The following is a 19205-nucleotide window of genomic DNA, read 5'->3' as shown; positions in this document are numbered from 1 at the left end:
CCGTTTAAAATCTACCCGTCTATTATTTTCGCCGATCAATCATTCAACGAGTACCTTGTTCGTACCTGGTGTTTAATTCCTAAAACAGGGATATTATGTTCGCATTTTCGCTTTACATGTTGTAACTTAATTGGGCGATCGTAAATTACCTGAACAAGCCAAAGGTGAGCACTGGTCGACTGCTTCCTGAATAAAACACAAAGTAGACTTTTGAAACGTCTGCGACAAAATATTTAATTTAACAGGCCTCTGGCTCATTAGCGCGCGCACGTCCTCCCATTCGAAAATGTACATGGTCACACGAGCGTGTGCGGCCGTGCGGAAGGGGAAAGTGTGTGCACGCTAGAATATGAACTAGAGTTTACAGATTGATTACAATGCACCTAAATAAACAAATAAAATAAATCAGCATCATCAACATCAGCAGCGTCATCATCATCATCATCATCATCATCATCATCATCATCATCATCATCATCATCATCATCATCATCATCATATTCATATTCATCATCATATTCATCATTATATTCATCATCACCATCATCATCATCATCCATCATCTACATCATAATCTACAACATCACCATCATCACCGTTATCACTACCATCACCATCATCATCATCATCATCATAAGAAGGAATTACAAGATACATAACTTTAACTTTTTCGCTATCATACTTTATAGTTAACTCCGTCAAACGTGTGGATATATAGAATACTCATAGTTATGACATCAACATGTAAACATTAAAACGACCAAACAAACTGGTGCCATACATAAAGTGATTTTAATCTCAGAAAGCATAACCTATTTTCTTATTATATTTGGTGAATTGTATCCTTGATTATATGTTATTATTATTATTTGTAATTAAGATCAAGTGTTTTCAAAAGTTTCCTTTTTGGCCCCATTTTAATGACATAAATCTTGAGAAATTTGCACTTTTGCTAATCCATTGAAACAACCTGGTACCGTTTTTGCGCACGTGCAAATAAACTCACCACCGATTCGCTTTTTTCAATAAAATAATAAAACAGTTCATCGCTTTGTTTACAAACATGTTTCAGCACTGAAGAGGCCAACTTAAGAAGTCTTTATCTTTCTTTAAGTAGTTCAGGTTCTTCAATGCGCTGCCATATAGCAAACTAGAACATAAATATTGTCCCTATTCAGGCATCAATATAAACCGACATCTTATAAAAGGCTCGAAAAGCCGATTGTTAGAATTTTACTCAATCACAACAAGAGTCTCTTCGATCAGTTCCGAGTGCATACGAGCTCACCCGAATGCATACGATCGCATCCGAGTCAATGCAATCGCACCGGATTCTTTACGACCGCGCCCTACTCAATTCGAGACCTGCTGATGTTCTATTGCGCGATTAATCATTAATGACAACAACAACAGCATCGCCATCGTTGCCATAGAGATCATCATCATAAACTGCATCCAAAAGGTTTCGACTTCGGCAACGTCTATGGTAAATATTCAAACGACAATATCATCCTCATCGTTGCCTTAGCATCATTATCGCGATCACAATTAGCATACGCATCACAATACATATTTCCATCCTAACCAAAGCCATACAAGAATCGCACAATAAGCTAGAAAAGGTAAATAAAATAAAAATGAAATAAAATAAAACTCTCTAAGACGAAAATCGACAGTGAAGGCGCAAGCCTATAAAAGGCGACCAGATGGTATAAAGCCCTCGAGTAATAAATCAGACGTATCAGGACAATGAAATTATGGATGGCCTCTTAACCAACTTGGTTGATAAGGGCGCTATCTTGGCGACCTTCTAGTGAGACTTCTATTGTTTTATTGGCCATGTGTATTTCAGGGGAACACCGTCATGAAATGGGTCACCGGGACAAATCGAAACTGTATAAACTAGAATGATGTTAAGCTTAATAATGGTAACAATTTCAATAATTGTGATCACTAATGAACACAATTTTAATTTTAGTGTGATTGAACGTCGTACGTACGTGTTGTTTTGCTTCCTGATTTTCAGTGTTATTTCGTATTTTTAATTTCTGACAAAATGTTTGAAAATTGGCATTTCGACAATCTGTGAACATTTTCTTTTAAAAGTTTATAATACAAGTATGACCATGGATCGAGTAATTAGTTGATTCGATCCTATGTACGGTTTTTTTTCTAAAAAGGAGCCGTTGTTGTTGCTTTTGTTATAATCCAGAGTTTGCGTTTTTTCTTATTTGCTGTATAAAACACAATAACCACTTATAGAAAACAAAAATCATATGACATGATATATTTATATAAATATATATTACTTACGAGCACGTATGTATTGCGTCTGTAGCATATATTGGAAAGACAGTTTATTTACAAGATCAACAATCATGAAACATAGCACCTAACGCAATTGCGTTGTAAACGCAATTTACGATTTGAAATTAAATGCAATACACTATGGTTAACTTCACTATGACTCCGTCTTCAGTTTTATTCGCCCTTTATCAGCACTTCAGTAATATTTACCTTTCTACACGAACACTACTCAATAATATTGTGATCATGCTAGAGAGAAAGCTAAAAATAGCATCCAGGTGACACTGTTAAGACCACAATATATCAAATACCCTTAATTTGGAACGTAATCTTTCTTCCATAAAAGAACACCAACACTTTGTTTACATGTTTTATGAAGTACTGTGACCTTTAGTTCTCAAACGTGATACCCTGATAAAGCCATTTTGGACAAATTTTGAAAAAAAATACTTAAAAGAAAAGGAAAAAAAAACAGCAAAACACGTATTCTTGTAAGTCTACACTTTGAATAGTATTTTTAGACCATAAGTTTGCAAGGGAGTGAAAACAGACCAATTGCAACATTCTACTCAGAAAAGCGATACATCATTCATGGGGTTTTAACTTCGGAAAAACAGCACCATAAATTCAGTCTCACTTTAATCAGCGATAGAAATAAGTTGAAAAAAAACACACCCACATTCTACATCGATTTATGTTGAAGTTGAAAGACTGCGTGAAGTTGTTACAAATGAATTAAAAAAACATACGCTTACGATGCAAAAAGCCACGTGCAATGTACCGAATCTATTATTACAAAAGAAAATATTGCGACCTTAACATGCTTTTTTCTTTGGCGAATAAAGCGTATGGTGGCATAGAGGTGACATTCACTCCTCTTTTTTCTATCTCGTGGCCACGAGTTAGCTAAGTCGGGATCTCGAGATCTCGAAATAGAAAAAAGCACTTTCTGCAATTTCAAAAAAGAGGAGTGAATGTCACCTCTATGCCACCGTAAAAGCGCACAATTTCATAGGGCTGTTCATCAAAGTTTACTCGAGAGGAATTTTAATGACAGTAAATGTGTATGATTCACAAATCAACGTAAAATTTGCAGTAATCAGACGAGCGCACCTTCAATGGTCGTGAAAATGAGCTTTCAATCAAAAAGTTGAAAACTCGCGTTTGACTCATTTCCGCTTTGTTCTGCGTTATCCTGTTTGTATTAATCATTATTTGATAACAAAAAAGATGCAGTGTACAACTGATGCATATGGATTCATTATCTGACCTTGTCATCGTCCTGTGTGCAATAAATAATTCGATGTTTCCATCAAACCTCAAAAGTATACGAACTGTCGATGACACCCGATGTTTGTTTGCTTTGCTTAAAAAAGATTCTAGTAGTATAGCAGTATCAGTTTTCGAATACTTTTTTATATTAATTGTATGACTGTATTACAATAAAGATGTACTGTTAAATGTTATGCGTTCAAACGTTCGGAAATTGTCTTACACTTGGTATTTGATAACTCGGTGACGTCACCATTATTACATTTATTTACGATTTTCATCTCAATAAAAGTTCGATTGCTTGTCATCAAAGCGTCAGTGTCGGAAGTAAACTTGGCAGTTCTCTTGTTTTATGATTAAGGTTCACAACATATAAAAGTTTTTACACCTGGATAAAACTTATATTCTCACAACTTACTCGCATTCCTTCGAAGTGAGTATATATCGGAACAATTCTAAACTGGTTTTAAAGGAACATCAAATGTTTATAAATTAGGCTTAAAGCGGTTTTTCGTCGAGAAATATTTAGTGGACAGAGGTGGGGGGGGGGGGGGCATACAGGTGTTTCGAACATCTAGACACGTGAAATGGTACAATAAGGATACAGTGGATGATTGCGATGACAATTAAAATGTTATTGAAGAAGAAGAAGAAGAAGAAGAAGAAGAAGAAGAAGAAGAAGAAGAAGAAGAAGAAGAAGAAAGAAGATGACGATGACGATGACGATGATGATGATGATGATGATGATGATGATGATGATGATGATGATGATGATGATGATGATGAGAGTAGAGTTCTTTTTTCACTGTGTTTCTGTTTTAAATGCTGCAGTTGCTGCTGCAACCGCTGCTGATTATGATGATTTCGACAATACTGTTATATATGAAAGAAAATCTTCTTTACGCCAGAGATATTGCGATAAAAATTAATGCGACTTCATGACATTTACTATCTATTTTATGCTTAAGAATACTTGATATTTTTTAAGTTTCCATGGTATTTAATTATTTTATATGTGTAAAACAAATTTGTCCAACGCCGGTAGCTTTAAAAATTTAACTAAGACATAGTTCCGACATTATACAACATTTTTGACTCCACATCTCTCTTAAGATAGCGGGACCGTGCGGCATAACCTTTACAACTGTTTAGGGACGCAAAACGTTTTGACTCATAAACGAATATTTGACAAATGTTAATAAATTACGAGGGTAATTAGCATTTTACCTTTAATTCAGCGCACCACGCACAGTGTAAATCAGATTGGCTTCGTAGATTAATTGATCATTAGCATTAGAAAAAAGCTATTCCAATCTCGATCGGCTATTCTAAACTCAAAGGTCGAAACAATTTGCAGTTGTAATTGTATTGGTTTCGGAGTACGCAGACAGCTGGCGAAAATTGTCCCCGTAGGTTAAATCAGTGGTTATTAACCGGACACCAGGAATACCTTTGTCTCATGTTTCTTGAGGTCACAATATACCAAAAGATTTCCTTAACAAATTCAATGTAAAACCAACAACTTCAACGAAAAATAAAGTCAAACTTTTGCGCGTAGACACCCCCATACCCATACCTTTTCTTAAAGAGCATGCCAAGCCGAATTGATTTAAACAATAAAAAAGATAGGTCATGCAGTATGTAAGAAAGAACTCGACGCGAATCAACGGTCACTGTTTTAAGGCCACCTTTTTACCGGCTGATCTGCAGTTGATGAGGGTATCCCGCCATCTGTCAAAATCGCATGTAGTCTCCAACCTATAAGCAAAACACTGAATCTGTAGTATACAACAATGTTTTCCCTACCACATGCACACAGAAATATTCAAAAATAAAGTCATGGCAAGTGCCCATACAGAGGAGTGTGTCTTCAAATAAATGACGTTCCATTTTTTAGAGGGTATAGCATTGCACTTCCAAAAAGATTTAGTATATTGTAACCTTGATCTTATGAATGACTAGTTCGGTGACCTTTAAATGCGTTTGATTATAAACAGTTATTTCAAGGTTTGCGTGTATAACCAAGGAGGGTCGTCTCGAAAGTTCTTGCAAAAAAGATAGCACAAGACACAAGCAACAAAACATGCATGTACTTTTGGTCATTTCATAAAATAAAATTATGAAAAGCTCAGCAATGTGTTTTATATCAATACAAATAAAACAACAACAACAGTATGAAATGAAATTAAACACTTTACTCTTGATGCGTTATTTAATTTTATTATCGTATCACTTAATTGTATTGTTAATGTTAGTTATTCATGATTAAATTAGTTTTGACACAAGTTCTAAAAAAAGTAACAACCTAAAAGTTTTTTTTCAATTCGGAAATATACTTCTGAAATTTGCGGGTGCGGAATAATCAGGCTACGTTGATTCATCAGATCATTATGACATAAAAATGACATGAAATAGTGTAAAAACAGGGTCAAATCGTTACACATACATGACATGAAATAGTGTAAAAACAGGGTCAAATCGTTACACATACATGACATGAAATAGTGTAAAAACAGGGTCAAATCGTTACACATACATGCATACCATTAAAAACAAGCAACAACATATGTAGTACAACGCAAGCAACAGCATATGTAATACAGCACAAGCAACAACGACAGAGGCGTCTGCGGCACTTGATTTCTGTTTTACATGTGAAAATTGCTCTTGAAAAACAGTGTTCAACCTGCATAGCAAGGTGTTTATCAACAGCGACACAATTCTTCGTCGTTTCAGTCTGAAATTTGAACTTAAAACCCCAAAAACGTGCCGATAAAAGTGCATGATTCGGCAATAGATTGTCAATCTGAAAAGCGTCGGCTGTCACATAAAGATTAAAGTAAAATAAAATGGACCAGCATTCTTGAAAAGCTGATGTTCGGTTTTACACCTCAAGATTAGTGCGTAAACAGTTAACAAAGGTTGCTAATTATGCCATCACACTACCTCCGCAAGGGAATGTGGGATGCGCAATTTCAGGATTTATGTTAAAATGCAAGTTTAAACGACACCTGGTGACAAAACGGTGAACATTATGAAACATTCTTTCCAATGGCTGTCGTAAAGCATTTTTTTTCGAACAGCCCCAGACATACTGCTTGTTTTATAATTTACCATGCTTATGTTGTAAATTAAACGCCTATGCTAAAGAATATTAAATACCATCCAAGTCAATTTTTTATTCATAAAAACAACATCTTTAGAACATGCTTTTTCTGTGATCATTAACTCTTATATTCCTACCACGACAGTTCTATTGTATTCTTTATGTTAACGTAAATAGGTACAAAATGGACTAATAATATGGGTACAGCCAACATCAACTACATCACCTTATATTATTTAGAGTTATTGACAACTGATAATACAACTACAGGAATTATCTCCATTTTATAATGTAAATTATCAAATCTTATTTCCGAATTGAGAACGACATTGTGGTTTTTAAGCAGACTTGACCTTACAGGCTGAAATTGCTATGACATGTTAACCTGTTTTTATGAGATTTTCTTTTGTCATCAGTTTGGCGGCATTGTGGTTAAAAAGGTGTTCTATATGGCAAAAAACCACTTATATCTCGCATTGTGAGAAAATGCACGTATCCCCAAAGGACATCTCATTCTTCCAATGCGTTTAAGTAGCCGATTAATGTGCCTTAAGTAATGGTCTTTCTCTTCAGTATTTCGCCAAGAGCATGAATTACATTTTAATGGTTTTGTTATAACGATAATTACGGAGGTCAGAGTCTTTGCAGCAGTTATTGACGCCTTTGTAGGTGACATAACCGCGTTTTAATATACCACCAGCATCGTTCCTATGCGGTGTACCCGAGTAGGCGACATATGTGAACATCGCTCGGTAAAAAATAGGTTATAACGTGTGCGTAAAGTGTCGTCACAAATTAGCCTGTGCAGTCCGCACGGCAAACCAGGAACGACACCTTCCGACTTAATCGGATTTTGGCTAAGAAGATGCTTCCTTCAAACAAACAATACCATGCAAGCGGACTGCATAGACTCATGTGGGACGACATTTTACGCACGTGCATAAAGCCCCTTACACCTGCCTTTACCTGTCACACAAACAATGCTAATGCATGTGCGTAAAGAGTCGTCCGAAATAAATGAGGGACGGCAAGTTCCGCTTTTATTGTATTTCTTGTTTAAAGGAAGTTTCTCTTAGCGAAAATCAAGTTTTTGCCGGAAAGAGTCGTCTCTGGTTAGCCTGTGATGACTGCAAAGACTAATATGGGACGATACTTTAAGCACATGCATTAAGTCCCATTTTTTTTAGAATAAGGATCGTCTTCTTTTTTTTATTAGCTGGTGAATACCAGATTGATCACACCGATATGAACTTGGTATTGCTGGCCTCAATAAAACCATGTTATCCTAGCGCGAAAGCGATACCTTGAAGAATAATTCTGCATTTAGATGACAACTTCGATACAGTTGCGCTAAGTGTTATACATTCCTCTATGCAGCATATTGCGAATAAATCTGTGCGTTGAGCTTTCAATCTAAGCCTGATTCAAGAGCTTTTCACATGGGCCAGTTGTAAAGAATATAATTGACTTTGGCCGTACTCTGTGCAAAAAGGGTTTAATTCGTTTTTGTAAGAGTCGTCCCAGATTTCCCTAATATTGGACGACACTTTTATAATATTTTAAACAGGAAAAACAGGGCTTATGCATGTGCGTAAAGAGTCGTCCAAATTAATGAGGGACGACACGTTCCGCTTTTATTGTATTTCTTGTTTCAAGAAAGTATCTTTTCTTAGCGAAAATCAAGTTTCTGCAATAAGTTGCGTCCATGATTAGCCTGTGTGGACTGCACAGGCTAATCTTGTACGACACTTTAAGCACATGCATTAAACCCCGTTTTCACAGTTTTATATTCTGTATAATTGTTTTGGTTATGTACCAACTGTTTAAAATGCTACAATATAACACAGTAACAAAAGCGTTTACATACGGTTTGACACATTGTCTGTCAGCGCTAATGTTTGGTTTAGATGTAGTATCGCATTATGTTGCGACTGCAATGTTACATAACACGTGTTGATTTTTCGTATTTTTGGCGGGATGGCGGTTGGGAATTTTCGATTCGTATCGGTTGAAAAGAAAATAGCGAATGTTTGGTTTGCTGCATTCGGGCATCTGTCTGCACTTCGTGTTGATTTTGTCGTCCGTCCTGGATGTTTGATCAAAATTGTGTCTTGACGTTTAGACGCAATGGCATGGTGTGCAATTTGTTGATTTAAGAGTACAGTTGTTTAAAAGTCGTCTATCCCGTACGAGTGAAAGATGCGACAACATTGTCTGGCCAAATATGTTAGTTAAACAAATAGTGTCAATCAAATGAACCCTTAACAAAAGGTGTCACCACTAAGAATATGAACGCCCACACAACGCTATTATTATTGTACATACTATAATTCCAACAGTGTTATTGAATATATCGTTTGGGATCTTTATACGTTTTGCTTACTTAATTGTTGCCAAAGAGGACTATGCATATACATATTTGATTGTTCAATATTAATTTACGCTAGAAACATGAGAGTTATGGTTGTTGTTGTTTGTAAACCATAACATTTTCTATTTTGTATGTAGCGAAACCCAAGCCAAGTGCAAGCTTTGTGCGTCACTCATCGATATTTTAGTGTAGACTAGCGCCTTTCTTCCAGCGGCCTATTTTCCTGTTATATTCTTTCATAGGACTGACTCAGGCAATACAGTACGCGCCATGAGTTGCAGCGTTTAGCAATAATCGAGAACATAACGACTCCGACTAATTGGTTATTAGTACCTGTAAAATGCAATTCTGTCTAAGCCTCTATGAACGAATGGCACATTTCCAAAGCGCTGTTATATTAAATATGCTTTTTCGAAGACTGGGGTTCTATTTTAAGAATACCATCGTTACGTTCGCGTTACGTTCGGTGTTAAAAATGTATTTTCGCCGCATGAACAAGGCTCTATGCTCCGAAAGATTGCCAAATTAATCCGATGGATGGTCCCTCTATTATTAAGAAATAAAAATCAGGAGCTTTAGTGCATGTTCGAACACGGTTTGCGATTTCGATGATGAATTCGAAAACATAAATCTTCCAAGCTCACTTTGAAGTCGGCCTAGACTGCGCCTTTGTTGGTTAAATTAGTCGTTCACTGTTTTATTATGACGGAACAAAATTTAAAACACGTGCCGGCGCAAGTATTCCAGATTTACGCAATAAATCGCGCTTTGGGTTCGAACTAAATGTTAACTTATTTCCGTCGTAATCTTTTACATATTATTAAAAACTTATATATAGTTCGCCGTGGCGTAATGGATAAGGTGTCTGTCTAGAGATCTGTGGGTCACGGGTTCGATGCCCACTCGGGGAGCGTTCTCTCAAATGAGCTCAGTCTTGAAAAAGGAACCCTAGAAAAACACACTAATGACTCAAATAAACAAACATACGATATATGCGGAGAAATCTGATAGTTACATCAACCCGATTCTCGGCATTTAGAAAGTGAACTGGATAAGGACAATGTCACAGGTCTGTGCTTTGTCATGCAAACTATCATATGTAACGGAATGTTTAAGAATAGTAGTTGCCATTTCTGTTTTAATTCCTGTAGAAGAAAGTAGAGTATTATTATGTGTTTAGACGTAATTATTGACAAAGCTTTTCTGTTTTCTTTTTTGTTTGTTTCGTATAGGCTTGTCCGAAATGTAGTTGATTTTGCAAAAATACAATATCACTGCACGTATATAAAGATGCTTTCATTTTAATATTACTGTTCACAACATGTTTTATATACAATAGTTTCCCTGTGAATATCTAATGAATTTATTGAAACTTCAAATAAAATATCCAGTATAATAATATGATCAGATTATAAAAAGGGAATGTTCTGGTTCCAGGGTGGGACCTCGGGGTGATAGGGTGCTGCGCCTCTCCGTTTAGGCATAGCTGCATGGAAAATGGCATGTCAATTTGGTTCAATTTCTGAAACTAATTGAACCTAGCAATTGAAACTGCACTGCTTCAGTCTTTAAAATTTTCTTCGCAGAAGATGCCAAAGGTGGAGGAGAGAACAGAACGGAAGAAGCCTGTCTCATAGTCCGGCTGCTCTTGATTGTTCTTTCAATTGCAGCAATTCAGCCATGAGCTCGGTGACATAATCTGAAATATTTATCAATGATTGATATTGTACTCATTCAAAACCAATCATATGCATTGTTACAAATATGTACATTAAACAATAAAGAAAATACACATTTATTATAAAAAACCAAAAACATTTGAATAACAGTCAAGCTGGCCATTTGTAATTACAAGGTTTTCGCATTATATGTATATTAGAATGCGGCTAGATTGCACTTTACCGGTAAGCAGTTGTTTACCACTATCGACAAAGCGGGGGTTTGGGGGCAGTAGCCCCCTATACTTAGGAAATATATTGGATAACATGGATTATTAGGTATTGCGTTAGTTGTTAGGTGTTAAGGGTTAGGGTACGTTGTTTGGTGCAATTTTCTATTGTGCTTAGAAGGACTATTACCATAATTGCAGGCTTCTTTAACAGGTTTTACGACATGGTGCCCCGCCTTATACTTCGGATACGAAATTCTGTAGCGCTTTCCCCGTTCTTGGTCTCCGCATGTTTTCTGTGTGCATTCTAAACTGAATGCAGGGCTGCCAGATGCAATCTAAATTCAAAAAAAAAATATATAACTTTAAAATCACAAATTAAGTCAACTTTTTTATGTAACAAGAATGAACTCAAAATTGTTTTTAAAACTTATGCAAGTGCATTATGGACATACTAACTTACTAAGTCCATCACACTTTTTATGGTTAACCCATTTATGCCTAGTGTCTAGAAAAAAGGCCTTGGCAAACAGCGTAGACCCAGATGAGACGTCTCATCAGGGTCTGCGCTGTTAGCTTAAAGAATTTCTGTGAGAAATATTCTAAATATAGAAATAAATATACTAGACATCCCTAATTTTGGAAATAAATTGATCCAATTTAGATGGATGGGTGAGTCCACTCGGCATAAATGGGTTGAGAACTGCCACTGACACTGTTTATTATTCAACTAGCATGTTGATTTTACTATAAACAAAGAACATATTTTTGGTTGTACGACTTTCCGCAACAAATGCAGAAAAGTCAAAAGCCTGTGATGTTAGATTGACTGTCAGTTACGAATTAGGTGTAAATATATGCATATAGTGATCGTTAAAAGAGTAAGAAAAGACAAGTTGCCATTTTTACTCGGACTGAATAAATGTCAATCTCCAAACAGAAATATAGTAAGGATACGTACAAATCAATGAATGGACAGCCCAATTACAAGATGATATGAACAATTGACAAATGCAGATGAAAAAGACAAAGATATTTGCATAATTCATCTACTGCCATCAACTGTCATCAACAAACGATTGCGATCGAATGGGAAATTGGCGCGTGTAAATAATAACACACCTCACAGTAAAGGCTATTTAAAAAGGTTACATTCAAGAACTTAAAAACAAAACGTCGATTGTCCAGCCCTGTCACACTTTGGATATCTTGAAAGCCGAAGAATCCTTTTGTCCCCTTCTCGTGACGAGCGTTGCAGCCAAACGCTACACACTGCACCATCGTACAAATAGGTAAATCCTAAATGTCACGTTACAAATCTAATGGAAATCAACACAGTCTAGATTGAAAATTGTTTTAATGCTAGTAATTGACAAACACAGTTCTTTATACTCTGAAGCTTTGTGGGAAAATTGCAAGCTTCAGTGCGTAAATAACAATTAATGAAGGTCGTTCTGGGTCATGCGCAGTTGTCTCACGACTACGTCATCAGGGAAAATGGTGGCGGAAAGTGCCGAACGCATTACGGAAATTAACGATCATCAAAATCATCGTTTTTTAGCACTATATCGTTTTTTTGTGTTTTTATTTCAATGTTATTATATTATATTCATTTATAAAATAAGCCTTTTAAGTCTGAACTTGTCTGTTCTCCTTTAAGAATAGTAGTTGCCATTTCTGTTAAAATTCCTGAAGACTGTTTTATTAAATTACTTATTTGTCCAAGCTGCTCCATTCGCAGAAGGTACTGCATACAATTCATGAAGATTCTGAGAATAGAAATTCGATGGAAAGACGGTATTTTCTTTGTAATGCGTTGAATTTATGCTGCCGATGAATATCTCAGTGCTGCTTCTGTTAACACTGATGTTTTGTTCGCTAAAAATACTCATTACATAATTTATTATTGTTTATTGTGTTGCTGGTGATGATGATGATTCCCACGAGGAAGATCATACGTTGATGGTGTTGCTGCTATAATATGTTGGCGAGATTGCTCACAAAAGCGATGATGGTGCTAACAATGACAACGATGCTGATGCCGTTTCATTCGGCTATTTCAGTGCATTATTTGCACCTTTACATTTTATTACCACATTGTGATTAAGTATTTTGCAACCGCAACTCAGTCATCTTCGTTGATGACAGATAAAACCCCGTTGAATTCTTTGTATTCATCAAAACTTTGCGTTAAGGATGGTCGGGTACTGTAATAGCGATGCATCGCGGGAATGTGTAAATCTGCACTAAAACACACTTAAGAAATATTATAAAAACTCAAGCAAAATAATCTTATTTATACAGTGCTCAGAGGCACATTTGTGGAGAGCTTAAGGAATGCTTACGCTTGTGAAGAGACGATGTTTTTTTTTATAAGAATTCTAATTTGTTCGCCGTTTTCCTCTTTCACTATCGTCGCGATTTGGGATATTTAAGTACCATCAAAGTTCATAATGTCTGATTTTTGGCTTACATTCCCGCGATAGCTTGAGAGATTAAATATGATCAGCCAAGACATTTCGTGTCAATTTATTATAAAGTGACACCCGTTATTAGCTGAGTGCATTTGAGCACGCTTTTTATGCGAACCCGGACTTAACATTAAATACTGATCTTGTATAAGGTAAAGGAATTGGCATTAAAAGGAATAATAGTTACTTGTATAGTGGAAAGATGAAACTATGCACGCGTAAAAAAAACGTCGCAGTGTGTTTATATGCATGGAGTACCGTTCTTTTTGTGTTATATATGTTTGATAAAATTTGATCGTTAGAATTTGTAGAAACAGTGCAAATGTTTGATAAAAATATCATACGCTTTAGTAAATGTCTATACTATAAATACACAGGATTGTAACAACACAGGACGATTGGGATTTAGAAGTGATTCAACAAGTTGGAGCAACAATTTTAGTTTAAAGAATCATAAATGACCAAAAAGCACATATACATCTAAAGTTTCAATCGAGTAAAGGTTAATACACTTTTATTGTTTTCAAGTTGGTTAATTCGACAATTACATAGTGTATTTTGAGCTTTCTGTAAACATACTTATATAACAATACACACACGTTCTTACTCTACCGATCCGCCGTACATCGTTGTATGATTACGGTATTAAGAGGTTCGAAAAATGTTCGGTGCAGATCGTTAAATGAAGCGCACAAGGATTTAGATATTGATAAGACCGACTTGGTGTCAGTGTTTAATAGAGTCATTTATTTCGAATCATGACGGCAAAGATTTGACGAAATGCGCGAAAGGATTACACTTAATATATTTATATATACTAAAACACGATTACGCTGTCATATATGATAATGTATTATTTCCTGACCTGTACCTTAAAGAATTACCGTGGCAAGTTTTTTAATACATGATAAACATGTTGTATTCGTATTTTAGTTTGTGCATACTTGTCATAAAACATCTGAGACTCATTTATTCATACCATTAACTTAAACACGAATGAATTATGCGATTTCCTTTTTAGTTATTTTGCAGGACCTTTTAATGCATAGTATGTATGCAAACAATTAATATTTCGAATTGTGAAGCATCTGTGAAAACAACATATGTGCGATGCTGTTAAGTTTATAGTTGTTTTATTTATGTGAAAGATTTTGCGTGCCGATATTAAAGACGTTTGAACAGTTTGAACTGTGTTTTATTAGAGCGAGGTAATCATGGTATTGGATACACTGAAACCGTGAACGTTCGCTATATTGGATTAAAGTCGTTTAAGCGATTTATGACTGCTGAGAGGTCAGTTGTTGGTTTAAACAAAAATGTTTAACGAATGAGCAAAAAAGATTTAAAAACATCATAATAGTATTATAACAGCGTTCTAAATGCCGACAACGATATTGCAAGAACACCGAAATGCTTGTTTGTCCACTATACTACTGAAGAGGCTGTAGGTTATTTTGTGGATTATGTACGAAGTATGATCGACAATTACTATTGTGTCCCAAACAGTGGAGGAATTCTGGATTAATGAAGCTGGCAGACGCATCTCTGAGTCAAGGTCATTTGAAATGGAAGTGTAAAACAGGAGACGGGTACGCTTATATACGTAGATAAATATATTGCATGCATGCACGTTGCCACGTTTGTTTATAGCTTGGACAACAACTTTGCTATGCAATGGAATCTTTCTCAAAAGTCGTTTCTTTGAAAAATGCGTTTTCACTGCAACCTTATTTTTATTTTAACTTGCAAGTCTTATCCGTATTTTTTTTTCAAAAATGAATATTTATCTCATCCAAATTTTGATTTTCAATTTAATTATACATTTCGATTATACTCGATCAGTATTTTTAAGGTCTTAACACCAAAATGTGACAAGTCAATTCTTCAAAGTTGTAAGAACGATATACATTTGAATAAAACACTATCGTAAAGGCAAATTCTCTGAATACTAACACTCCAAACTAGTCTGGGTTATTGAGATGTGCATGTATGATGAAAGTATTCGTCAATAGATGCCTTCAAAATGACTAAAACATCTTTTTCGGGAAATTCTTTTTCCTTATATAAAACGCATCCTTTTGTAAAAATAATACCGGCTATTGTACTTTTTATGTCTGGCTAAAACATCTGTCCGCCAGTGCATAACTAACAATTACTAAAATTGCATCTGCAACAAATATGATATGTGAAAAATACCATCGTATACGGCTATCATGTGTCCTTATAAAAACCATACCTTGAAAACCAAAGTAGAGTGTTATTATGTGTTTAGACGTAATTATTGACAAGGCTTTTCTGTTTTCTTTTTTGTTTGTTTCGTATAGGCTTGTCCGAAATGTAGTTGATTTTGCAAAAATACAATATCACTGCACGTATATAAAGATGCTTTTATTTTAATATAACTGTTTACAACATGTTTTATATACAATCGGGAAAGTTCAAGTCTAAAATTGGATCTATTGGAATAACGAACAGGTATAGTGTGTATAACTTCTAATTTACCCATCCTTTTACTAATAGTTTTGACTTAAGCAAACGATTATAAAAATTACTTAATTTAAATTCTGAACAGCAACACCGAAACTATCACGATTTATGATCAGATGTTTTTCAGCATTTAATTTTTATTTTATCTATACTGAACTAAAATATGTATCGTTTAAACATATATTTCATCATTAATCGCGGTAGAGTAAGAGAGGGTAATCACGTGATAGTCAAGATGGCGACGTCCATGCCGAGACAGTTATTTTTTGCCGTTTTATACCCTTTATTGCTCTTGTTTCTTTTGTCAATGACGCTTACTTTCCAGTCATATCAGTTAAAAGTTGATTAGCGTTTGTTTCGTATTTAAATTCGCTTTATATCTCGACTTTACTCCCTGCAAATTTTCTTAGTGGAGCCCTCATTAGGTCATCCCGCTAAGAAATTTCGCAGGGAGTAAAGTTGAGATATAGAGCGAATATTACTATGAAATAAACGCCAGTAACTTTCTTGCTAATATGGCTGGAAAGTGAGCGGATTAAAAGGCAATACATATACTGTTATTATTCCAAAATAAAGCTTTTTAATAAAAAAAAATAAGGCATTTTACTAAACCGCAGTCCGTGACTCATCATTTTCCCTCATTACAAACAGTAAACGGACATAAATGAGGAAAACATTAATTGACCGGATACATCAAACTTAATGTTGATTGAATCAAACTCATATCAAATCGAGTTTCGCAATCGGTGCAGCGCTCTATGCGGTTAATATAGGCGCATCCGATCATGCTTTACTATTGCATTTAATACATGTAGTTAAAAACCCACATCCTTCTTCGTCGGTGGCCATTTAGCTACACTAATTATGGGTAAATAAATCGAGTCACGTGATGCATTAAATGGCCGACACCAAGTGACACCGTAGAAGATTGAAAAGGTGGCGAGCGGGGTCGATTAAAGGCGTGATTGACCCTTTAACTGACCCAAGTGGCTAAACCAATATTAGCCCTTTTCATTATTGTGTCTTTTCAAAACCTTCCGTTGCGGCGTATGGTGCGCTTAAGCAGTTTGATGATCACAAAGAAATAAATCCAGCGTTAATGTAGTTGTTGAATTTAATCGACTCGCCAATGAAGGTTTTTGACAAGATCACTTTTTCATCAGATTAAAAGTGCAAAATTTAATAAACTAAACTCAATGCGCACACAAGCGATTTTGGAGGGAGAGGGTTTGGTGTTGTATAAGACACGTCGGGCATCCATTTAAAATGTATCTGGTATTCCTCAAACTTAAAACTCAATGACTTAGAGTATGCAGGTATGATGACTACATTAGACGCTCAAATGCTGTTACCGAACATATCTAAAAAAGAAAGACTTTTGTAACTCGAGTCATTGCATTCCACGTGTATGAATTCTTATTTAAAACTCTGTAATATGCGCCAGTCATTATAATACGGACTACGCGTTGATAAGCCACAATTACATAGATAGTTAATGATAACATGGTGACCGTTGGCGTTAATTAAATCAAATCAGACATTGCGAAAGACTTCCTTGTCTTTAAGAAAGGGCAATCGTTCAAAAATATTTTAACATAATAATAAAGTTACGTTACAGAAAAAAATCGAGATACAAAATTGTACTGTTCAAAACAATTCACACACGACGATGTAACTCTTGTAAATTGATCTATAACAATCAAGATGATCGACCAGCTGGGAAACGTCTTTCAGGTCGTATTGCTCTTATGTACCATAATCGTTCCGTTCATGCTAAATGTGAACTGCACATGTTGCAGGTTTCTCCCTTATTTGATCAAAGGTGTGCAGCGTCTATCCTTGATCTTTACAAAAGACGGAGCGAATTGTAATTAAAAAAAGAAAGGACCTGGATTTTAATAAATTAATTCTTATTGTTTTCTTTGTCATTAAACATGTAACATTACGTAAGATGAGACACGACAAGATCTGATGTCGCTTTTTGGCGCAGGCGCTTTACAATGAAATACATTTGAGGGGGGGGGGGGCTAATTAAATTGCTTGAATTATTTTATCCGTTTGCATTCTTGTAAACACGAGATTGCTATCCGACTAAAGCAGTGGTTGGTACACTCGCTTCTCTCCTATGCGACCCGTGTTCAATGTCCGTTCCCGGCAGCACGTGGGTTTTATTGGTGGTCACCATACCGGACATGTGGGGTTCTCCTCCGGATGCTCCGGCTTCCCCAAATAATACAATACCACACTAACATTGAAAATCTTTGAATAACATTTGAATAGCTGGAATATGCAGCTATAATTCAAAATTTGCCCAAACGTTCGTAAGTTTTATAAGTTAATTAGGTCGGATTGCTAATGCACACTCTAGGTTCGCACATAATGTGGCATATGGGCAAGAAAGGACATCATAAACCTCGAAATTCAAAAACACACGTAAACACTCGACACAGTTGCGGCTCCAAACGTTCGAGTTTCTCACGGCCTCGGTAACTGGGGGGGATGCATTCGGCTTTCTGTCACTCGCAAGGCAAAGGATTAGGGTGTCAAAATTTTGTTGTCATTTGACAAACGCTTGCATGTCCTCGATCGCGACATTCATTTAAACAACTATATTTTCTATTAAATATAATATCAATTGTTTTTGTTCTTTTTTGTAACAGTATCTGAATTATTGACTTCCGTTTCGAGAAGGCAACATTTCTCAAAGGTGTGTTTTTGATGCATTTTTGAAATGCATATTGCATGACAAACTATTTATAATTTGATACGAATACTTATGTCATTTAAGAGTGTATACCGTAATTGAATTGCTGGCGTTTATAGGTCAGTGCAGAATTTTAACGAATAGCATATTATACGATGCGACATTTATGCAAAGCAACAAAATGTAATGGCCTCATTTCATAATCTTTGTGACACCGGTGATGCAAGCCGAAACCGTGCGCGAGTCTTGATTTCCAGTATTAAAAGTGATACACTGCAAATATTTTTTAACACATAAACACAAATAAAAAACTATTCGGGATTGCGGAATATGGGTCAAATGATCGCTGGATTTGTTGGTTGAAATAATTTAGAAAATAAATGTAATATCAATGTATATCCTTTATTTTAGAATTTAGGTTTATAATGTGTTGGTGAGTACGGGCCATGTTGGAAATGCAGCACATCAGTGCATATTAGTAAGCTGTTTTTAAATGGTTCCCTTACCGAACATACGTAAGGGATGGTGAATTTGTCAAGAAACAAACCATTTTTATTGGCTTTAATCAGATTACTTTACCCTTTCCCACTCTGAAGCAA

At 35.7% G+C, this 19205-nt stretch overlaps 1 protein-coding gene across 2 annotated transcripts in view; it reads left to right on the top strand.

Moving 5' to 3' along the window:
• LOC127831689 (uncharacterized) overlaps window positions 1–19205 on the top strand; it is an 85851-nt gene that overhangs the window by 17649 nt on the left and 48997 nt on the right. The window contains exon 1 of one of the 2 annotated variants that reach the window (XM_052356714.1): window positions 14461–15004. The exons of the other annotated variant lie outside the window; for it this stretch is intronic. Within the exon in view, the coding sequence (XP_052212674.1) occupies window positions 14940–15004 (65 nt within the window). The 5' untranslated portion in view covers window positions 14461–14939. Of the gene's footprint in view, window positions 1–14460; window positions 15005–19205 lie in introns of those variants that run through there. 2 annotated transcript variants of the gene reach the window in all.

This window comes from Dreissena polymorpha, chromosome 5 (assembly GCF_020536995.1).
Source record: "Dreissena polymorpha isolate Duluth1 chromosome 5, UMN_Dpol_1.0, whole genome shotgun sequence".
Classification (NCBI taxonomy): domain Eukaryota; kingdom Metazoa; phylum Mollusca; class Bivalvia; order Myida; family Dreissenidae; genus Dreissena; species Dreissena polymorpha.
This window is presented reverse-complemented; position numbering and strand designations above follow the sequence as displayed.